The sequence below is a fragment of the Pangasianodon hypophthalmus genome, chromosome 9, assembly GCF_027358585.1.
Source record: "Pangasianodon hypophthalmus isolate fPanHyp1 chromosome 9, fPanHyp1.pri, whole genome shotgun sequence".
NCBI classification, from domain to species: Eukaryota; Metazoa; Chordata; class Actinopteri; order Siluriformes; family Pangasiidae; genus Pangasianodon; species Pangasianodon hypophthalmus.
Window position 1 is genome coordinate 26,082,301 of NC_069718.1, and position 24,018 is coordinate 26,106,318.

General features: G+C 42.3%; 1 protein-coding gene across 2 annotated transcripts in view; it reads right to left on the reverse strand.

The window, feature by feature from the left end:
* arid2 (AT rich interactive domain 2 (ARID, RFX-like)) overlaps window positions 1-24,018 on the reverse strand; it is a 32,483-nt gene that overhangs the window by 5,662 nt on the left and 2,803 nt on the right. The window contains exons 4-16 of one of the 2 annotated variants that reach the window (XM_034307397.2): window positions 17,390-17,523; window positions 12,981-13,199; window positions 12,766-12,833; window positions 12,593-12,662; window positions 10,980-11,230; window positions 10,697-10,793; window positions 9,201-9,410; window positions 8,685-8,849; window positions 8,153-8,228; window positions 7,420-7,554; window positions 7,098-7,297; window positions 4,483-7,013; window positions 432-592 (exon numbers count right to left, since the gene is read on the reverse strand). In XM_034307397.2, the coding sequence (XP_034163288.2) occupies window positions 432-592; window positions 4,483-7,013; window positions 7,098-7,297; window positions 7,420-7,554; window positions 8,153-8,228; window positions 8,685-8,849; window positions 9,201-9,410; window positions 10,697-10,793; window positions 10,980-11,230; window positions 12,593-12,662; window positions 12,766-12,833; window positions 12,981-13,199; window positions 17,390-17,523 (4,317 nt within the window). Of the gene's footprint in view, window positions 1-431; window positions 596-4,482; window positions 7,014-7,097; window positions 7,298-7,419; window positions 7,555-8,152; window positions 8,229-8,684; window positions 8,850-9,200; window positions 9,411-10,696; window positions 10,794-10,979; window positions 11,231-12,592; window positions 12,663-12,765; window positions 12,834-12,980; window positions 13,200-17,389; window positions 17,524-24,018 lie in introns of both variants that reach the window. The other variant, XM_034307396.2, reaches the window with a different exon arrangement.

A 24,018-nucleotide genomic window follows, 5' to 3' on the forward strand; every position in this document is an offset into this window, starting at 1 on the left:
CTTTATCATCATAACATGTATACAGGCTACACCTGTAGGACTCGATATCTTACTTAAAACCCCCGGAAGTGTTTCTCTGACACGCCTCTTTAAACAGTGTCTATATTTAACTGCTTTGCATATTAACAGTGGTCAATACCTGAAAAGAGAGCTTCCTCCAGTGTCTTTATACTGAAGAAAAAGTGCAAAACCTCTTTTTAAACAGGATATAATGGAATCTTTACAAACATGTCAATTTGGATAGGATGTATACTACCTGGAATTATTTCTACTGTCATTTTATAAAAGGAAAAACGTGGCGTAATTTTTTCAGGTGTGTGCTAAAAGAACTACTGACTAAACCAATGATCGTCATCAAACCAAATCACCACCATGATCAACCAAAACCCAAAACCCAGCTCAACAGATCAGCAGTAGGAATCTATCCGTACCTTTTACAGGCCTGCCAAAGACATTTGAAGTTCTGTCCAGGTTTGCGCGTCTGTTCCAGAGGGAGCGCTGCGGCCTGAGGACCATCACCTGGAGGAACAGAGGTCTGACTGACTCCTTGTGCAGTCTGAACCACTGGGGGTGGAGACTGTGCCAACACAGGCTGCTACAGAGAGAAAACGGAGGGTTCTGATCAAAATTAATGCTACCGTTTACATTTCAAACATGTTACAGTACTGCATTTATCTTCCACATTTTTCAAAGCCCAGTGGGGGGAAAAAGAAAAACATTCTGACTCGCAAAACCCAACCACTAATCAAACGGGTTCTAGTTAATTAATAGAAAAATATGCAGAGGTTCACTAATAAACTGCAGGTTAATAATCACTACATTTGCAAAAATGAAATGGATTATTTATTACAGACGCTGGGTCTTAATAAATAAGATGGATACAAAGTGATTTATTCGTAAATCGTTTATACAAGACATTTGGTATTCGTGAAAATCCCGTAAATTCGCAAAAACGTTCGTATCCCACTCGTGCTCCTGAGTGCGTGTAAATTTACGCATAAGACGACTAACTAATGTAAACCTCAACTTGATTGGCGTCAAATCATATAATATGTGCAGATTACTGCACTTTAAAATATAAGGAATATAGTGTTGAGTTTAAATCACTTATTTATTACGTTTCCAACGTTCTAGCAGACGCCCTTATCCAGAGTCATTTACAGAAGAGCTTTGGAGTCTCCATCAAAAAAACATCCTCATGCTAGTTCACTAGATCAGGGACTAAGAGCTCCATCCAGAACATTTTGTGAAAATCACTCATTTTATTTTATCGTCATTAATTAAGGAATATGAAAAATAAAGTAAGCGATGCAACACAAACCCATAAATTAAACTAATCATTCAGTTACGGCAAAAGAAATGGTGGAGGATGGAATAAATTCATCATTAAATGAAAGAAAAGAATTCCAAAGATAAACCAACATTTAATTCACTTCACTAAGTAAAAATCTGAGCTCTGCTTCTGTTATAAAACGTCTGAAAGAAGTCTCTACTCTCTACTCTGCTCACTCTCAGAAATAAAGGAAGCAAACTGTATTTTCCTTGTTACTGGAGTGCCTTTGTGGATCTTTAATAAGAAGGGGCATATGGGGTACCTCTGAAGTACATCAGTGGGCCAGTGGTATTTTAAAAGGATTACTAGATTCATGTTTTCAGGTGAAGGATACATACTAAAGAAACAAACGATGTATCCTTGGTGGTTCCACCGCGGCAACAAGGAAAAGTACAGTTGGGTGCCTTTATTTATGAGAGTACTGGCTGGGGCCAGCCTCTGTCTTATCATCTGATTGATCTAATGCTGATTAACGTTTCTGCCAGCCAAGGATGCAAGGCTTATAACTTTACAGTTTACAGCAGCCTCACATTCAAATTGAAAATCCCAGTCATACCATCACCAATGCACAATGCAGCTACCACGTGGCTTTTAGGCCAAGATGACTCATCTTCACTGCTACGCAGATTTAACGTTGATGGCACCGTTTTCACTTTTGGGTGATGAATGTTGTATCAGTTGTCTAAACTATAGCAACTATAGCAAGATTTACATGAACCTCCTTAGGCTAAGATCTGTGCCAGCCTTTCATAAAGCTGTTTCAGCCTGTTATTTCTAAAATAACGTGGAACATCAATAATTTCCATTAGGCAATATTATCATTATTTTGACTGGTTTATTTCCAGTTATCACAGTAGCTTGATGTGCCTCGTCAGGTGCAAAAAACATCACTGGCAGTGTAAGAAGGGGGGATTTATTTGTGTAAATAAATATATAGTTAAAGGGGGTATGGGGGGTATTTATTTGAGTAAATAAATATATGGCTAAAGGGGGTATGGGGGGTATTTATTTAAGTAAATATATGGCTAAAGGGGGTATGGGGGTATTTATTTGAGTAAATAAATATATGGCTAAAGGGGGTATGGGGGTATTTATTTGAGTAAATAAATATATGGTTAAAAGGGGTATGGGGGTATTTATTTGGCTAAATAAATATATGGTTAAAGAGGGTATGGGGGTATTTATTTGGCTAAATAAATATATGGATAAAGAGGGTATGGGGGTATTTATTTGGCTAAATAAATATATGGCTAATATATTAGTTTTTTCCTTTCTCACTTTCTAAGCTTCTTCTTATTCTACTTCTTTAAGAGGGATTATGCCTTAGTTCTCAACCTTGAGGTCACAGGAGATTTTTTTTTACCAACTATTATTTACAGTGTAGTTCTATGTATATAAACTTGACTTATGGAATATTTACTAAAGAAAACTGTCAAATTATTATTATTAAAGCTTCTTTACCCTTCACTGAGTTTGGAGCTCCACTTAAGCCCATTTTAGACCAGCCCTCAGCACACAACATCCAACATGAGGTCATGTTAACCCAAATGTCCTTTACACCAGACAACGGCAGCACACAGAATGAATAATTGAAAAAAATAAGCCACAGTGAGTGTAGAGTGCCTGTTGTGAGTGCTTATACACAGTGATTCATAAAAACTTTGTTAAATGTCTAAATATAAAGAACTCGCCTACAATGTTTCCATCTTTGATGTATAAAATATGGTGTGCAATATACACACACCGCCCAATTTAATAGGAACGCTTTAGCAATTATCCATTCAGCCAATCATGTCGCAGTAACACAATGCATAAAATCAAGGAGAGCAAGGCAAGAGCTTCAGTTAATGTTCATATCTAACATCAGAATAGGGGGAAATGTGATCTTTGACCGTGGCATGGTTGTTAGCAGAAACTGCTGATCTCCTGGGATTTTCTCTCTCACACACACACCCACCCACCCACCCACCCCTCTAAAGTTTACAAAAAAATGGTACAAAAACCAAAAAAAACATCCATTGAGCAGCAGTGCTGCGAACGGAATCGCCTTCTTGATGTGAGAGGTCAAAGGGGAATGGCCAGAGTGGTTCAAGCTGACAGTAAGACTACGTTAACTCCAATAACCACTCTTTACATCCGAGGTGAGCAGAAAAGCATCTCAACGCATTGAACCTCAAGATGGACACTACAACAGCATAAGACCACATTTGATTTTAATCCTGTCAGCCAAGAACAGGGATCTGAGGCTACAGTGTGCACAGGATTACTGAAACTGGACAGATGAAGATTGGAAAAAGATCTCCTGGTCTTTCCCCCATGTGGATTTGTAGGATTCTATGCACTGCCCTGCTGCCACATGACTGGCTGATTGGATAATCACATGAATGAGCAGGGGTAAAAATGTTCCTAAAGTTGCTGGTGTGTATATGTATGTGTTTGCTTTAATGTGTTTTACAGATATTTAAATTGCTTTGTTAAGCTCAAAATATTTAAATAACAGAGTTAATGATGATAAGGCACAGAGAATTTTTTGAACAGTAGGTCTATCATTTCTACAACTTGCCACAATAGGAATGCTTAGAGGTGTCTTATTATGGGTTGCAGGAATTTTGGGCAAAAAATGTTGAGCGTCCCTAGATTACTAACTACAAGTTACTTTTAATGTCAGAGTCACTGTTTGTTCGTTAAGTCAGAACATAAGATCAATTCATTTGTTAAGTCATTTTTATCTTAATTACAGGATCATAAATTTGTTGATTAATTTATCTTCTGATTTATACAATTTTCCTGTTGAAATGTACTTAAATGACTGAGAGAAAGAAACTTGCCCCTTACAGAAAGCTGTAACAAAATAAAAATGACTTTCCTGTCGATGGCATTGTAACGAAATTAGCAGAGTAGGTTAGACATTTTAGCTCTCTGCCTATTTTTCCTGACATATCTGTTATACCTCCATCATATGCATTTTTCCTTTTTTTTCCCCTCCCAGAAGCATGGGTTATCCAAAGTTTCACCCTTGACAAAACTTGATTGATTTTTTTTTTTCTTTTCTATAAAGCAGGCAGGCAAACAGTTCAAATGGAACGAGGATTACGCCACTATCTACCCCCAGGCAAATGTACTCTAATCTATAAGTGTAGAAGTCTTACCCGAGTGGTAGTTTCAGGAAGCGTAGCAGGCACACTGGGTCTCTGCTGCGCTACATTTTCTATTGCTACTTTTGCTACTGTGCTTGGGTCAACACCTGCTGGGACTGCCACCATTGTAGCAATGTTGCTAGCGTTGTTGGGGTCGCTGATGGTGACTATCCGCACGCCCACTTTGTTGGGAATTCCTGAAGCACCCCGCTCCCCATCTTCTGCTGGTCTCTTTAGGGGCCTGCTCTCAGATGTGCCATTAGTGGCCAGGTCTGCTCCAGGGGGATTCTGGATGATAGGTGTGGCTGCAGGTAGTGGAGAGATGTGGTTGTGAGGTGGGTGCTGTTGCCTCAAGCCCGTTGTGTCCAAGCTCTGGGCTGAGGGGCCATTGGAAATCTCAGCACTGTGACTGGAGCTTTTTGGCCCATTGGCCAGGCGTTCCAGCTGCTCTGCTTTGGCAGTGCCCTGCTGGGGTGAGAGAGAGTCAGTAAAAGTCTCGTGTACTTTCTGAGGAAGCAGCACCTCCCCATTGCCCATATGTTTGGAAGCTTTATGATTTGGAATGTTTTTGCTTGGATGGGTACCAGTTGTGGCTTCCCCTCTTTCAAAGTCACACACCCCGTTTACAAGGGGCTTTCTGGATTCGGAGGGTGGGCCTCCTGACGTCTGTTTGCCCGTGCCATCGTTGCCCTGTACAGTGGGGCCATTGAGCGCCTGTGTGCCCTGCAGAGCCTCTGGCTGGCTGTTCCCTGAGTGGTATGGAGGTAGACTTGAGTCAAACTTCCTACCGTTGAGCAGCTTGGCCCCAGGTCCATCAACCTCCATAGGCTGCCCGTTGCTGGCTTTGGTGGAGACTTCAGTTACCAAGGAGTTTTCCATTACCTCAATCTTTCTCTCATGAATGTGAAGTCCTGTAGCATCCTTGGCTTCCTCCTCCTTTTGGCAGATGATTTTGTCACCTCGAAAAGGTGGCACAGGTGTTGTGCAGGTAGATACTGGAGGTGGTAGGGGTGGGGTCATTTGGAAACCAAGCGTGGGGGGTGATGTGTTGATGGTCAGACCAGTCTGTGAAACCAGTGGAGACGGCGTCCCCTGGCTGCTAACAGCAGCATTGGGGAAACTAGAGTTTGGCACTACTGTGAAGGTGACCTGGTTACTAGGTGTGGCCTGCAAGATGGTGGCAGGGTTGGAGGTGGAAAGGATTTGCCCAGGTAGGATTGAGATCGGCACAGTCTGTACAGCACCTGCACCTTGCAGTGAGCTTTGCATCAGCTGTACATTCAGCTGTGGTGTTTGCGGAGTTCCCTGGCTACTATTGGTTACCTGGTAAACTACCTGTGGGCTAGGTGCCCTGGTGCTGGCAGGAGGAGGGACTTGTGGTGCTGGGAGAATAAGCTTACCTCCTGGTGTTGTAGGACCACGCTTTGGAAGCAGCAATTGTTTGATCAAGCTAGATTCTGTGGAGGTAGTCTGGGCAGGGGCCATGGGTGGTGCCATGGGAGGGGTTGGCGGAGGGGGTGGTGGTGGTGGCGGTGGAGGTGGTGATGTGTGGATCTGTAACTGCTGCTGCCGCTTAACAGACAGCATCTGACTGACAGTGGGAGGGGGGCCCTGGCTGGGATTTGAGGATGGAGACAGCATCTGTGGACTAGGGCAAGAACTGAGCTGGCCAGGTGAAGAGGCTGGTTGAGGAGAGGTGGCAGGTTGCCCGGAAAGTTGGATAGTCTGGGCATTTTGCATGGTTGAGGGGTTGGCCAGCACAATGTGGTGGATGGCTGGGGCAAAGGCAGGATTGGGCTGTGGATTAGGACTGACAATAACTAAGCTCTGTTGCTGCTGCTGTTGGTGGTGTGGCTGGTGGTGTAGCGGATGCTGGAGGGGTGGCTGTGGCTGCAGGGCGGGTTTTGGGGCAATGTTCTGGAAAGTCGCACGTGGTCCTTGGGCACTCTGTACACCTGCTACGGTGAACACCTGCCCTTCTGCCACCAATGGTGTACAAGGAGTGCTCGAGTACTGAGGAGGGTTGGCCAGTACCACAGTATCCTGGGAAGAGGCAGCTTGCTGGCTCTGTGGGGCTGGAAGCCGCTGTTGCTCCAAAGGAGGGCAAGCTGCCTGTACTCTTCCTGTGAATATATGTCCCTGTGGTAGTGCCTTCTGTATCAGTGTTACTGGTGCATGTGAAAGGAGAGTCTGGGGTAGAGAGACTGCAGGGGTAACATTATTATGGTTGGAGGCAATGGAATGGGTGGAGGCAGGGGGAGCAGTGGGTGCTGTGGGGATGGAGCTCTGGATCATGGCTGTCTTTAGGATGTCGTTAGGCCGTGGAAGCATTGGAGCTGCTGGGGAGGAAGGTGGCGGAGCTTGTACCGGTGGGTTTGCTGGGAGCCGTGGAGGAGCGTGAGCTGGTGCTGGAGCGTTGGGAGCAGGAGGATGGGGATGTGGTGCTCCATGCATGTTGAAGGCAACCGGTGGTGCTGCCTGGTTGGCAGTAAGGCTTGGTGCTGGTGCCCGAACAAACTGCCCACCCACACCAGGCGGCAACGCTAGCAAACATCAGCAGAGACAGACGTTAGTAAAAGAAATAAAACAACATAGCTCAAAAGGCTACAAGCAGACCAGTGGCCTACCTGATTGGGTGTGATGTGGAGGCTCTAAGGAGGCTTCTTGTTTGGGCCCTGGTACAGGGCAGGACTGCTGCTGCTGCTGGTAATACAGTTGAATGGGGAGAGGAATTGCCCTCTTCCTCATACCAACTACATGGATCTGAGCTTGAGGGTTTACCTTAGACTCTTCCATGCGTTTTATCGTATGATTGGGGAATATTGTCCTGTAAGAACAAGGGAATTCAAGCCCACATCCATGAAGCATCATAATTATTTCACCACATATACATGAAAATATTTTCACTGTTGCAAATGTAAAAGACAAGAGAAAGACACATGCACACACCTTAAGCATTTGTAAAAACCGTTGGATGTGAGAACACCACCACGTGACAGCTTACTGCAGGTTGCCAGGTAGTCAGAGTACATCTCAGAGCGAGAAGCAGAGCCTTCTGCATGCACCTCATAATGAGCATTCAGCCTGGTATTGGGGGAAAGAGAGAGAATTGGGAATTTTTAAAGTGTGTTCTAACTGAATACACTTAATTGTAATTCTACATACATAACCGAGCCAACAGTTTTCCCTTTAATGTGTCACCGATCTGTGCAGCTACACACAAAGCAAACCTGACAACTGACTACTCTGGTTAAGTTAGGATGGATTAATATGTAAACCACTTAGACAGATAACCAAATCCAATATAACTGCATCCAAAAAAGTGTGTCAAAACTAGTTCAGTCCACATTTTGCTCTACCCCTGTGTTGCACGAGTTGGGATAGAGCGAAAAACTGGCCTGTTGTGGGCCTGGAGGATCAGTTTGATAAACACTAAACTTCAGTGGCTTTGTTATTCATCTGACATTGAGGAACATGACTGTGCAAAAATAACACCTATTTTTACTCGCATGTTTTTCCCATCTTCAGTTCAAATAACTGACCTTACTGCAATATGTTCTTAAGGTGCCACTTTTGTAGAGGCTAGTTTATTAATTGCCATGAATTGAAACCAGCAAAAAAAGTTAACTTAAGAAACTATTAAAGAAAAAGAAAGAAAAGAAAAAAAAAAAAAAAGATTTACCACTGAGTAGCAAACTTCTCTCCATCTATCTCCACAATGCCAGGTGGAGGGTTAGTCTGGACAGGAACTCTTGTCACTATGAAACCAGAGGACATAAAAAGTCAAATTTAGCACAAGAACATCAGCAGGATAAAGAATAAAGACATTGTTCATCTTTACATCTTCACAAGGTTTTCATCTTGTTATAATTCAAATGCACAGTCTAAAGCAGAGAAGAGAAGAGTAATGTTTTCTGTGAACATTAGAGGGCAGTGCTGAACCACGATATATATATAAACAACAACAGGATTATTACTACTACCAATTACTTCCTGTCTGAGAAGAAAGAAAGATGCACGTGCTCCGAAACACTGATCAGGCAGAGCGTGAGCCTGATGCACAACCTGCTTATCCAGAAGAGATTAATAACTAAAACACCCCTTTGTTTAATCTTAATGCTCGTATGTAGTTTTCAAAACCTTGGTTTGCATTTTATGAAATAAATCTCCTCAGATACGTGAGGAAGACGATCAGAAGAAACGGAAGATCTTACCTGTCACAGGTGCGCCTTGCACTGCAGGAGGTACGTTCTCTACGAGCTGCGGCCGTACCTCTGCCACCTGGCTGTTCGTGCTCTGGTGCTCGATCAGTTTAATAGCCGTCAGAGCTTCAGGTCCAAACGTGTGCAAATCAACCGACACTAGACGCACCAGCAGATCTTTTTTTTTTTAAAAAAACACACACACACACACACACACACACACACAGAGAGTGATTTAGAGGATTATAGTTTGGACGTGATCGTCACAGGCTGTGCAGGTAGACACATGATATTTCACTGATCTCTAATTTGTAACTGCGTTAGAGTAGATGTAATGCAACAATACTATTATTACTATTTATTGCTACTTGTGTACTTCATACTTGTGCTCTCCATGCCTCTGGCTTCTGTAGCAAATCAAGTCCCTTAAGGTGGTTTGCAACTATTCTAAAGTGCAGCAGTAGTCTTTTAGTACTGAAAGAGAATACATCAATGGTTCTGTAGAGGATGAGCTTTTCAGAGGCATACCTATGCTCCTGTCCACACAGGCGATTTTGGAGCAGGTGATCTCTCCGAGTTCTGTCAACTGATAAAGCACCTCCAGGGCAGAGATAACAAGCATAATGTCTGGCAGGGTAAGCAGGGTGATCACCTCCCGGTACGACTCCTGGTCCACATACTCGCAGATCAGAACACCGTTATCCTCCACCTTGCTTAGGTTGCCCATGATCTCCATGGCTACAAAACAATTAAAAAATAAACATTTAAGACAGAGAGAGAGAGAGAGAGAGAGAGAGAGAGAGAGAGAGAGAGAGACGTCATGGCCCTGCTGGAGCTAATGACAGCATGAATAACAACAATTAATGTGGTGGATGTCAGTAGTTTTAAAAAAACTGAGGCTACGGTACATGATATATTTTGTTAAAAAATAGAAAGGATGTTTGTAGCACAATGTTATTTTCTCTCCTCTCTCAATCAGCTCGCCCTGACAAGTCTGTATTACGTGTTCCCGCTAACAAATTCCAGCTCGTAGCTAACAGCTCGTGTTTTTCCGCACTTTGTTCATTTTAAACTCCATTATAATGACCGGGAATAAAGACGACGGAGGCTTCTGCTCGCCTTTGGGGTGTGTATATCATCTACAGATCTGGGTCTTTTTATCTTCCGCTCCATATTAGCCAGTGTACTAGTGAATAACGGTCCGAGTTTGAAACGCATACAGTACAGAAAAAGACCAGACATTTCTCATAACGCTTATATAATGTGTAAGTAATAATTCTATCCTCAGTTACAAATTATTGAGCTGCACTTCATCTACATTTAAATGCCGCGTCTCAGTTCGCCTATTTATACTATGTGCTCTTTTTGTGAAGAAAAAGTACAAGTAGCAAAGAGCATGCAGGAACTGCGACACACGGAGGAGGACGCTGTTGCCTAGTTACGCACACTGTCACCGTAAACAAACTCCGCCCTGCATTCCAGCTTTTCTTCATTCATTATTCCTTCTATAATGTATACTATATAATTTAATTTACATTCCCTTGATTTATTTTTCCACATTTCATTTACACCTCTCTAAAATGCTTCCTTGAATTCAGTGAAGCAAAGCATCACAAAACTCCTCCTCCTCCCTCATGCAAGGAATTGTGGGTAAAAGCTGGAAGAGTCCACAGACCCACACTTCGCAAATCTAACGGAAACAGTCGACCTTCCGAGTACCTTTGGGATCCTCATTTCAGCATACTGCGATTTAGGACGCATTAATTCTAATCTCGGATACTGTTTAGGAGGGATAGCGAAACATTTTCTCACAGTTTGAGAAAAGTACTGCTGTGAGTAGCTAAACAATAGCATTTATCCTAACAGAGAAATTTTTTAAAAATCTTACAGATTTAAAACCAAACAAAAGTGCAGCCACATACATTTCTACTTCTTCCATTTATTTTTGTGGTGACGGAAAAAAAATACTCTTAGCTTGCTTGTTTTGAGTCAAAGGCGATTTTCTCTACCGGCTTTGGTCTTACCTCTCATTTTTAAAAACCGGTCCCTTGACATCAGACATTTGGTAATTGTGTGGAACATTAAGTGTGTTGTTCGAAAGTCCATTGGATCCAGCTGAAGCTGTAAAAAAGAAAACACACTTTCAGCTCAAGTGCAAAGCTGATCTCAGCAAAATTCAAACCACTTGCTCAATGTATGAGATGCAAAGATACCCAAATAAATAAATAAATAAATAAATAAATAGGTTTGTCTGGTCAGAGACGACACCGATTTCTGACCAGGACGCGTGAAAAGGTGGCGTCTGACCTCGCCTGCTACGTTGGCCAGCGTGTCGAGGCCCAGCTGCCGCAGCGAGATGAACGTGCAGTGTGCACAGAGGAGGAGGAAGCGCAGACACGTGCGGTTCACTGCCAGCTGTTTGACGTTGGTCTCCTCGAAGGACAGGTTCCTCAGGATGATGGCTACCTGCAGTACGCGCTGACCCTCCACGTCAGAGATGCCCATATTCCTCTGAGGGTGAAACAACGCCGCCTGTACGGCACGCTGCTCTGTACCATCTGGAGGAAATAAAACACCAGAAGAGCCCTTTTCGGTTTAAACCCAGTTTCCCCAGACTCGGATAAACCCAACTCAGAGTTCCTCCTAAACCTTTTGCAAACTCTTTTATCAATCGTTTAGTAAAGGTTTGCGTCACCCAAACAAAACAAATGTTCTACAGTAAAATTTCCACCCATGAAGTGCAAAGCACCATCCCAACACAGCTCATTTACATGTAGCGACTCCCACATAATTCCATAAAAGGTAAAGCACACAGACAGCTGGGAGCACAAAACGAAAGATCAGGGTAAAGGCTGAAATTATTTTGAGTCACTTCTATGGCAATAAAAATATTTAATAATGTATAATTATAATAAAAAGCAAGCACTAATCCGGACCGTCCTCCGTTTAAACGCCGCCATTTCTTTAGTCATGACTGAATGATCAGTTTTATTTGTCTTAATTTATGGGTTTGCGTCGACTCACTTTCTTTATATATTTTTTATATTCTGTAATTAATGCCAATAAAATAAAATGACTGGTTTTCACAAAATGTTCTGGATGGAGCTCTTAGTCCCTGAGCGAGTGAACTAGCATGAGGACGCGTTGCTGATCGAGACTCTAAAGCTCTTCTGTAAATAACTCTGGATAAGGTCGTCCTCTAAACGCTGGAAACGTAATAAAAATAATTCGAGGTTTACATTAGTTACTCTTCTTAAATGTGTAAATCTACACACACTCAGGAATGCGAGTAACATACGAACGTTTTTGTGAATTTACAGGATTTCCATGAGCACAAAGTTTCCGATTTACGAATAAGTCCGTTCTTGGCCAGCTTGATAAACGAGGCTCAATGTTAAGGTTCTTGACTCAATCGTGAAAACAGAAACCATGAACGAGCGCGTTAGTGAAGAAATCAAGGAAAAGAAAAAGGAATGTACATGCTCAGTTCATTGAATCTTGAACAACACAATAAAATTTTCCCTACAATTTCCAAACTTTTCCATGTCTGGAAAGGATTCGCTTTAAATTCCACACTTCTCCAGACCTGTGCAAGGAGCTCAGGAAGTAAAGATCCAGAATAAGAAAAGATGAAGAAGCATATGAAAGAGTTTGTAGAGTTCTCCAGCTGTCTAGACAGTATTAGACAATTCATAATTACACAGATAAATAAAAACTCTGCACCGATAACGCTAAATGACTTTCTTAACATCTGTCCATCAGAGGATTTGGTGGTTATGGTTGTTCACTGTTCCTTAAAAAAGCTGAAAGAGTGAAACCATGCCTACAATCTCGCCATCGCCACAGCAAAGAAATCGCAGAACGTAATGAATGAGCGCGCGCGCGTGTGTGTGTGTGTGTGTGTGTGTCCGTCCACCCACCTTGTGGTGCGCAGCTCTTGTCTGAGATGAGATCTTTTACTTCATTGTCTTCAACAATATCTTTCCAAAACTATGAACACAACACAAATCCAGTTTATTTGTTCAGTTTAAATAAACACGGGTTGCGTATTTATAGGTAATGTGATTTAATATATATTCGTTTTCATTCTTACCTTGGCGAAGTCTCGGGACGTTTTCTCCCTCCAGTCCATGCCAAATACAGCAGAAAAGCTACCTAATGCTGAGACACACCAACAGAACACTTTATTTCCTCCTGCCGTGCCCCGAACCATATGCTATATACCATATATAACGGAAAGGACTGAGTTAAAAGTAGCCGATAGAGAAACACAGCTGGAAAAGCGACAGAAATGCGAGGCGAGCGTACAGTCATCGAAGACTCCTGCGTGTGCCAGCAGCAGCGTGACGAGTTTGGGCTCCTTCTCCAGCTGCATGGTGTGCTTGCTCTCGTTGGACATCAGCGTACACACGTTGATGGCAAAGTCCACCTCGTTAGGAAGCCCCGAGAGCAGGGACAGCACCAATTTGTTGTAGTCACATGGAGGGACAAAATCCGTCGACAGCCCATAGCTTTGGCGGAGATAGTCTGTCGATCAAAACCGCACAAACACACTTGAGCAAAAATAAAATAAATCAATCAAATCTTCATCAGAGTAAAAATTACAATGCTTTTTTTTTTTTAATACTCGTTTACTTGGATTAAATTTAAATATTCTACAGATAATGTATATTTATCAGATAACGTGTCAGAATATTATCAGGTGCTCATTTCAAGCACATGAAACACGCAAAATAACGCAACGCAAGGTGACTATATCCTGTACTTTTTTTTTTTTTTTTTTTGCAATACGTCTTCCATCCCAATTCATTCAATTCCATCCAGAGAAATTCAAAATATCTGCTACATTTATTAAGATGCTAATTTATTTTGCTTGCAGTGCGCACACTCACGAGGCGAATCATTTCGACTCGAAAGCTTTGAGGTTGACTCTCGAATCAGTGAATCGACTCTTTTTGACTTGACAAAACATTTCTTAAAAATGTGTGTGTGTGTGTGTGTGTGTGTGTGTGTGTGCGCTGTGAAAGACTACGCTACTCACCCAAACACTGCATAATACACACACTTCATCACATGATTTATGTTTTAAAGTGTGAAAATGTTCGTAGACTATTCATTCCTACGAGGCCACGTTCTGTCGTTTTCAACCCATCAAGTTCACACTTTTTAACCCGAAATACTTTTGATGACGAGGTGTTTGATAGGGCAGGAGGGTCGATAAATATGACCAGAGAAAGCTTGATAATGCAGGACAACTTAAAAAACACAGAGAATTTAATAAGCATGATTGAGTTCTCATACTTTAGAGGAGGTCGCGTTGTTCCTCTGCTCTAACATTTCCATTAAATGCGTTTAGTCAAAATGAAGTGACGTAACGCCACAGCGTGCTCCGTAACACTGTCCAACTAATCCATAACGAAATCTGTTACCAACTAGTTTCATTATTAGCAAATTTTGTCGATTAGTTGTTGCAGCCCTACTGCGTTTATTTACTTATTAATAATTAAATACACACCACATTTATACCTGAGAAATAACCAAATAGTTTAGAATCAGGATTGCAGCAAAAAGAAAAACGCAGGCAAAGCCAGGAGACGGATTTCTCCATGACATTTAGTCTCCGCTTAAGAGACTCTCAGGCAGGCGCATCAGAGGAACTTTATCGAAGTGGTAATTTATGCTCGAACGAGATTAGAGCTTAAAGTCCCTCTGAAATCAAAATTGAAGTTTTGTGGGTTTCAGTATGAATATGTTAGCCGCAAGGTTATCTATAAACTAGTGTGCTGACAAAATTCACAATTAGAAGATGTACATTTTCTTTGGTCTCTCTCTCTCTCTCTACCACCAATACAGATCAACAATTTTGATGACATCACTCTGCGCTTCAGCATCTCATCAGATTTTCTGTCCAATCAAATACTCTCTAGAATCTGAAGTGTCCCGCCCCAACATTAAAAAAAAAATCACTTTGCCGAAGTTGCCGTTGCTCAGCGAGAGAAATCATATCAGCTTAACCCCGGGCTGTGAGGTAAGCTAAACGCTATTGGCTATTTAAAAAGTGGGAGGAGCCACTCGATATGTCCCGCCCTGACTTCCTGTTTCAGTGGAAACTACATCGACACATCGAATAACGCTGTGAGTTTCAAGGCACTTCACGGGGACTTTAAGTTTACAAACTACTTTAAAATGAACGTTTACATGAAATCAGTTTCAACACTGTCTTAATTTATACAATAAAAACTACTCTGAGTCTGTTCACGTCTTTGGAGTGCATTCACGCCGACGATAAACACATTTTCACAAGATGAACAACGCAGTAGTTATTTTCATATCTCAGTGTAGATAGCACTGATTACTTTGTTGAACAACAGCCCAAGCAGCAGACAGGAACAAGCCCAGATCCGTATGAAGAAGGACTCGTGTGATACGTAAGGAGTAACACACTCCAGACCGAGCGGTTACACGAAAATAATCCACCACAGGGAGATGTGATGAGTTACTGCTACCACCCTGAAGTGGATTATTTTCATAAAACCGCAGGGTCTGGAGCGTTACTGCGCTTAGAGCACAGCGATTTACCAACGATTATAATGTTTAATTTCTTAATGAACGACACATTGCACCTTTTAATGGTTTATAGTTAAGATATAAATGTCTCCCTCTCTCTCTCTCTCTCTCTCTGTCCATCTCCCCCTCTCTCTGTCTCTGTCCGTCTCTCCCTCTCCCTCCCTCCCTCTCTCTCTGTCTCTGTCCGTCTCTCTCTCTCTCTCTCCGTCCGTCTCTCCCTCTCTCTCTGTCCGTCCGTCTCTCCCTCTCCCCCTCTCTCTGTCTCTGTCCGTCTCTCCCTCTCCCCCCTCTCTGTCTCTGTCCGTCCGTCTCTCCCTCTCTCTCTCTCTCTGTCCGTCCGTCTCTCCCGCTCTCTCTCTCTCTCTCTCTCTGTCCGTCTCTCCCGCTCTCTCTCTCTCTCTCTGTCCGTCTCTCCCGCTCTCTCTCTCTCTCTCTGTCCGTCTCTCCCGCTCTCTCTCTCTCTCTGTCCGTCTCTCTCTCTCTCTCTCTCTGTCCGTCTCTCTCTCTCTCTCTCTCTCTCTCACACACACACTGAAAAAAACGCAGCTTGTCATTTTTCCAATAAACTGGAAAGCATAAACTCCTCTGTGCTGGGAATCTGTTACGAAGCGCTGACACTGGAGACTCCTTCCATAAATGTTAAAAATAAAAAAATTCTCCTAATAAAAAACTTCACCACATCAACGCTTACACTTTACACTCTTAATTAACTGTCTTTGTTACATCATTCTTTATTCGCGTTAATGGAGTAATATTAAACCTTTATATAATAATAACAAACCGTTCGTGTTCCAGCCGGAAGCACGACACCGAGTCGTGCGGTTGTACGAAATTAATGCACACCTTCTGACCAATCAGCTTCGATTAATCGTCTCTACACATTTTTACACAGCCACAATATCCAGTTTAATCTGATTGGATTATATTACCAGAATCACCAACCTTTACGCATTTTGTGCAACACTGGAGCACGCTGTTACGAGTTAGCACTAAAAGATACGGTGTAAGTGCAGTCTTTTTCTCGGAAATAAAATGAGCAATAATCTGGAAAGACCCGCGTAGGTGTTCTGAACTGTCTGATATTAACACTTCCTGAAAGTGGTGTCGGAGAAGTGAGGGCTTTCAGGCGCTTCCTCCGAGACACGTGAAGTCGTCGAACCGCATCTTTTCAAGCTGCTGCTCATGCTGCATCACAGGGCAGCGTAACACACTCTGAGGAAAGCGCTATCTACCCTCTTCCGCATACGTGAGCTCACAGACGCCTGCGATTGGCTAATGTCGCTCTGACTGACAGGGGGAGGGGAGAGAGAGAGAGAGAGAGAGAGAGAGAGAGAGAGAGAACGCGAGAGCGTATGCCTCGCCCACTCAGAACACGGGCAGTTTTTTGCATCTTTGGCTCCTGGCCACGCTTTTCTGTTGTACCACAAAGTTTCCTTTCGTTTAGTTAGAAAGAATGCCTAGTTGCTGTCTCACTACCAGCAAATCCAATATTTATTTAATAAGTGAATTTTGAGAAATATTTTAAGAGGCAGCCACACGAGGAGGGCGAGAGACTCACAGCACAGGTACCCTGATGTGTACACGTTCATGATTTAACGCCAAGCATTAGCTTAGACTCGTTTTTTTTGCACACACACACACACACACACACACACACACTTCATCGTCATCGTGCTAGCTTTAATCGTGCTAAAATACAAAGTCAAAATTGCTAAATAATTAGCACCACATGCACCACATGTGGTCAGTTTAGCGGCTCGCATTTACAAAATAAACCACAATACACTGCATGCTGGATCGATTCCGGGTCAAGAGAGCTCCTTCAGAACCGGACTGAGACCATGACGCTCAGGTGGTGGCTTTTTTTTTGAGCAGGTATCTTAGGTATCTTCTGCAAACCAACATGTTCATATAAATGTAGTTTTACAATTACAATTAGGTTTCAGAAAAACATGACACCGGATTAATCAGGAATGATAAGAGCTGATCTGCTTTGTTACTACTAACAGTACACAAGAACAGGAGTCTGGAAGATCTGAACTGATGAATGCACAACCACATCATCTATTCCACGTTCAGTAGAGTCGAGCTTCAAAGAAAGAACCGCTATTTCTTCCAGGACATAAGAGGAAAGGCATTCAGCTAGGTACCTGATACAGTGTGTTGCTGATAGTTGTAGGAGCAAGGTATTGCACCGATCGGAAGCGACGGTTTCGGGTTTCCAGGTTGCACCTCGTCGTCATCTTCTCCAAAGTGATGGACCTTCTCATACTTCTCTAAATAGCTGAAAGGAAGAGAAAACATTATCTAGAGGTAAACGGTGAAGTGGCACGCATTAAGTGAACATTTTGCTTTTCTGTGTACTGCAACAACTGCCATGAGCTATAGAAGTGTTTATCAGATGTGCAAGTATAGTTAAGGCGTGTGTGTGTGTGTGTGTGCGTGTGCGTGTGTGTGTGTGTGGACACAGAGTATTCCTGCCAGCAGTCTGTCATTCAGAATAGGCCCGTAGCCCTCAGCTGTTAAGGCAGACTAATACACTTCAAGCCTCATGTTTGAAAACACATCCATACGTGAATGGAAATGGACGAGGCTTTCCTTTAGGCGCTGAATGGGAAGCGAGGCTCGCACATTTGCATCGAGCACTTTCACATGATCAGCAGATGGTGCAAACGTGTGGTTTATTTGGAGTGCACTTCTCAGCAGCACCTGCCAGCACCGCTAGATTGTTCGGGGAGATTCGTACAAACTATCAATCATTCGAAACATCGTCGCCTGCATTCGCGCGCCGTTTTTTTTCCCCCTCCCTTTTCAAACACGCTTCGTCTCTGGAGTATGTCCTTATGCACATGTGCCATTTCAACTCCAACACAGCTTTCTTTCATAGCAAAAGTTTTAGTCACATGAGGGTTTAGGCTCAGGCTCCACCTGATCTGAATTCTTGACCTCATTCGACTCTGTGTTAAGAGCAACCAGACTGCCGAAGGAATTCCTGAAGAGTAGGACAAGTGTGCACCGACCTCATCATCATAACCGAGTTCAGGCTCAGGTCACGCAACACTGACTGACTACTTAACACTTCGATCTTTCACATTATCAGCACACTCAGCACTTCTTCACACCCTTTCAGCAGCAGAAAAATCAGGCTGTAAACAATTTTAAGCAACAGCAAACGTTTCCTTCAAAGTCGACACGTTCAACTCGATTCTATCAATGAGACAGTCATGCAAATTTTAAATCAGTGTTATGGGAATAGTACACCCACTAACATACAAAATAACACTGTGTGTGCATGTGCGCGTGTGTGTGTGTGTGTGTGTGTGACTCACCGAGGCAGTCTCCTGAATGAGGTTTCCCCTCATAGGCGCAGCTATGGTAATCCCTCATACACTGACTAAACACTGCACCTCACACTAACAACAAATCAGGTTCACATCTCTCTCTTTCACACACACACTCTCACAATCATTACTTCTCAAAGTCCAATCCATACTCATGCATTTTCTTCACAAGACGAGACAACCCCTTTCGCAAAACAGCAGAAATTTCAAAATTAGTCTCAATGGTGTCTCTTCCTGACTAATACACGAGCATGTCATGCACTCCTGGACTAGTAAAAGCAGAGTATGCAAATCAGACAATTCCTGGAACACACACAGTTTGTTTTGTTAAGCAACGTACCTGACAGAATTTAAGCTCTACACTGATATTTCTCTCTCCCACCAAGCCTGAACCATCCATGCGCTGAAATGACTGGATTGATCCAATTTCCTCTCAGAACAGAAAGCCATTACTGGACACACCCCGTCTTTCAAATCAACTTACAAATCACTTAAATCAACAGTTAAAAGGGGGAAAAAAAGTACACATACCACCCCCTACTGGAACGAGACGGCGTGGACACGGTGTGGTTTTGTCCTTTACTAAAGCATGTGATACTGATGAATAGTTGATTTGAATTGAATTGATTAAATTTCTCATCTCTGACAAAGCGCCCTGGCTATCTATCAGTCGCTGTGTCTGCGGAAAAACAGCTGCGAAAACAAGATCTTATGAATGAACTTCTTTTCAGAAGAGCTTAAAGATAAGTCAGAAAAACAGGAAAATTCACCTCATAAAAAAAAAAAAATTGTGTGTTCAGGTCGTTTCTGCCAGGTGCACGTTCACATGGGGTAATCCCAAAGACGAACTGGGTGAGGTCAGCTTTTGAACGAGGCAGATACAAAGCCGTAACCTTTAATTAACAGCCAGAGACGTGTGTATCCTCTATGAGGACCTACCCACACCTACATATCCACAGTTATTGTGTTATAAACCTGGTCCTAACCCAAGCCCAAGCCCACGTTAGGAGCCCCATGGACACGCTAAAAAAAAATTTAAAGTTCATTAAAAAAAAAAACCAAGCGGTTTTGGTTTCTTAAGACCACATGTGCCTGTAAACGCAGCTGAAAAATAGCGTTACAAGAAGAAAGTAGAAAATAATAAACCTCCAAACAGCACGTCTTTGTTATTATTCATATGTGTATCAATAACTCCTTGCTTTTTAACAAACACATCAAACGCATAAGCAACGTAGCTTTAAGTCCAGCTAGTGTGGATGCTGAACAACAAATCAGGTTCAGATATTTTTCGTTTAAATATATTCTCCGCTTAAAGACTGCACGGAGTTATTGCGCAGGCCAGAGATAAAGCAACACGGTTCACACACTAATACACCTGCTGAAGACGGCACCTGTTGAAGCGGAGCCGCATTTCCTAGAATTACTTCATAAAAACAGCAAATAAAACAATATTACCATGACACAAGGGTCTTCTACTTCTGCTCAGCACCCTCTATCCTCATAACACATGGACAACTTTAGAATCTCTGCTAATATTAAAATATATATAACTATAATGCAGCTTCAGTCCAGATGGTGAAATTTTCAGACAAAACAAGAGACTAAAATGTTGCTTTTGTGCAGCTCGATATTTATTCATACATGACTGTATACAAACACCTTTAATCAACTATAAGCGGCAGAGTGAAATGATAACAGATGGTAATTTTTTTTAATTTTTTTTTTGAATGGCAAGATACACTCGCAGGTTTGAAATATTTCCGAATGTTTCATTATGGCAGCTTGGAGTTTGTCCACAGGTCTTGTTTTAACTCCCAGTATCCACTATATAATATTTGATTTCCTCAGAGTCTGTATTTTCACCATTTTCTGCTCCGATTTCTCTTAAAGTTACAACCAAGATATTCTGAACCATATTCAGATAAATCCTCGGGTTTAAACTCAAAACAAGATAAGAGTTTGCCAGCGTTCTCTGGTTTAGGTCTGACCTGATTAAACATAAAAACACACCCCGATAGCGATCACTGCAGTACTTTACGACAAGCAGCGGATAAGATGGACCATTCGTGCCTTTGTATGCTTATTATATGTAAACGATCGAGTTCCCTTTCCCTCATTTTTACTGACACTTCCATGAAGGAGTCACACAAGTGCACCACGAGTGCAACACAGAGACACACAGCGTGTTGTGTACTGAAGGGTAATTGTACCATACTCTAACCCACCACACGGCAGGTGCAGCCAAAACTCCCTGCACTGCCGACACACTTTCAGTCTCACCTCATCGATAACGCACTCAACTGGAGTGTGTTACGCAGCAAGAACAGCATGACGACGATGACAAAAAGCCTGTCGTGCATGTTGCTGTTCTTATTTTTAATCACACGACACACTACATGGCACAAACTTGTCCACAAACTTGTCCACAAAACATGCAAAATGAAACACGAGCACCATGCACCGAGTGACCGGGTGAAACTGCAGGACAGAGTGTTAGCATCACTCCTGGTGTTTAGACAATTTAATTTACGTTAAATGTCCATTTCTGCAACAAATAAAAACAAAATGCAGCAACAGAAATCATCCCTCATCAGACAATATGATGGTTTAGGACTTAAATTAAGCTTTCAGTGCCAAATCTCAGTGCTCAGCGTTTCATGTACATGTGGACAGGAGAATAAATCAGTACTGGATCCTGCATTATTATATTATTTAAAACACACACACACAGGTGGAGTGCATTGTGTAAGTGTAGTGTAGTGAAGTGTAGTGTGGTGTAGTGCATTGTGTAGGTGTAGTGCAGTGCAGTGCAGTGTAGTGTAGTGCATTGTGTAAGTGTAGTGCAGTGCAGTGTAGTGTAGTGTAGTGCAGTGTAGTGCAGTGTAGTGTAGTGTAGTGTAGTGTAGTGCATTGTGTAAGTGTAGTGCAGTGTAGTGTAAGTGTAGTGTAGTGCATTGTGTAAGTGTAGTGGATTGTGTAAGTGTAGTGCAGTGTAGTGGATTGTGTAAGTGTAGTGCATTGTGTAGGTGTAGTGCAGTGTAGTGGATTGTGTAAGTGTAGTGGATTGTGTAAGTGTAGTGCATTGTGTAAGTGTAGTGCATTGTGTAAGTGTAGTGCAGTGTAGTGCATTGTGTAGGTGTAGTGCAGTGTAGTGTAAGTGTAGTGTAGTGGATTGTGTAAGTGTAGTGCATTGTGTAAGTGTAGTGGATTGTGTAAGTGTAGTGGATTGTGTAAGTGTAGTGCAAGTGTAGTGTAGTGCAAGTGTAGTGTAGTGCATTGTGTAAGTGTAGTGCATTGTGTAAGTGTAGTGCATTGTGTAAGTGTAGTGCAGTGTAGTGTAAGTGTAGTGTAGTGGATTGTGTAAGTGTAGTGCATTGTGTAGGTGTAGTGCAGTGTAGTGCATTGTCTAAGTGTAGTGCAGTGTCTAAGTGTAGTGCAGTGTCTAAGTGTAGTGCATTGTGCAGGTGTAGTGTAGGTGTAGTGCATTGTGTAGTGTAGGTGTAGTGCATTGTGTAGGTGTAGTGCATTGTGTAGGTGTAGTGCATTGTGTAAGTGTAGTGTAGTGCATTGTGTAGGTGTAGTGCAGTGTAGTGCATTGTCTAAGTGTAGTGCAGGTGTAGTGCATTGTGCAGGTGTAGTGCATTGTGCAGGTGTAGTGCATTGTGTAGGTGTAGTGCATTGTGTAAGTGTAGTGCAGGTGTAGTGCATTGTGCAGGTGTAGTGCATTGTGTAGGTGTAGTGCATTGTGTAGTGCATTGTGTAGGTGGAGTGCATTGTGTAGGTGTAGTGCATTGTGTAGTGCATTGTGTAGGTGTAGTGCATTGTGTAGTGCATTGTGTAGGTGGAGTGCATTGTGTAGGTGTAGTGCATTGTGTAGTGCATTGTGTAGGTGGAGTGCATTGTGTAGGTGGAGTGCATTGTGTAGTGCATTGTGTAGGTGTAGTGCATTGTGTAGGTGTAGTGCATTGTGTAGTGCATTGTGTAGGTGTAGTGCATTGTGTAGGTGTAGTGCATTGTGTAGGTGTAGTGCAGGTGTAGTGTATGGGTACATGTGTTGAACAAGTGTGTTGAAAAGTGTAGTGTATTGTGTAAGTGCAGTTTTGTGTAAGTGTAGTGCAAGTGCAGTGTAAGAGTAGAATAGTGTAGGTGTTGTGCAAGTGTAGTGTAGGTGTAGTGTGTAAGAGTAATGTAAGTGTAGTATTGTGTTACTGTAGTACAGGTATTGTGTAGTGTAATGTTGAACAAGTGTGTTGAGTAGTGTATGTGTAGTGTTGTGTATTAGTGTTGAATAGTGTGGTGTTGTGGAAGTGTTGTGTAGTGCGGCTCCCCGAGCAGAGAGTAAGTGTAGTGTAGTGTTGTATAGCGTTGTATAGTGATGTGTAGTAGTGCTGTACAGTGTAGCGTAGTGTTGTATAGTGTAACGCAAGTGTTGCATAGTGTTGTGTTGTATAGTGATGTGTAAGTGATGTGTAGTAGTGTTGTATATTGTTGTATAGTGATGTGTAGTAGTGTTGTATATTGTTGTATAGTGATGTGTAGTAGTGTTGTATATTGTTGTATAGTGATGTGTAGTAGTGTTGCATAGTGTACTATAGTGTAGTATAGTGATGCGCAAGTGTTGTGTAGTGATGTTGCACAGTGTTGTGTTGTGTAGTGATGTGTAGTAGTGTTGCATAGTGTACTATAGTGTAGTATAGTGATGCGTAAGTGTTGTGTAGTGATGTGTAGTAGTGTTGCATAGTGTTGTGTTGTATAGTGATGCGTAAGTGTTGTGTAGTGATGTTGCATAGTGTTGTGTTGTATAGTGATGTGTAAGTGATGTGTAGTGATGTGTAGTAGTTTTGTATACTGTTGTGTTGTATAGTGATGTGTAAGTGATGTGTAGTGATGTGTAGTAGTGTTGTATACTGTTGTGTTGTATAGTGATGTGTAAGTGATGTGTAGTTGTGTTGTGTAAGTGATGTAGATGTGTTGTATAGTGATGTGTAAGTGATGTGTAGTTGTGTTGTGTAAGTGCTGTAGTTGTGTTGTATAGTGATGTGTAGTGATGTGTAGTAGTGTTGTATACTGTTGTGCTGTATAGTGTAGTAGAGATGTGTAGTGTAGTACACTGATGTGTAATAGTGTTGTGTAGTAGTGTTGCATATTTGTATAGTGTTGTGTAGTAGTGTTATAGTGTAATGTCTTGCATAATGTGTTGTGATGTGTAAATGCTGTGTGGTGATGTGTAAGTGTTGTGTAGTAGTGTTATATAGTGTATTGTGTTGTGTATTTGTATAGTGTCGTCTAGTAGTGTTATATAATGCAATGTTGTGTTGGTAGTATTGAGTAACAGAGTTGTGTGTTTGTAGTGTGTGTAGTGATGTGTATTTCTATAGTGTTGTGTAGTGTGATGTGTAAGTGTTGTATAATGTAGTGATGTGTAGTAGTGTTGTGTA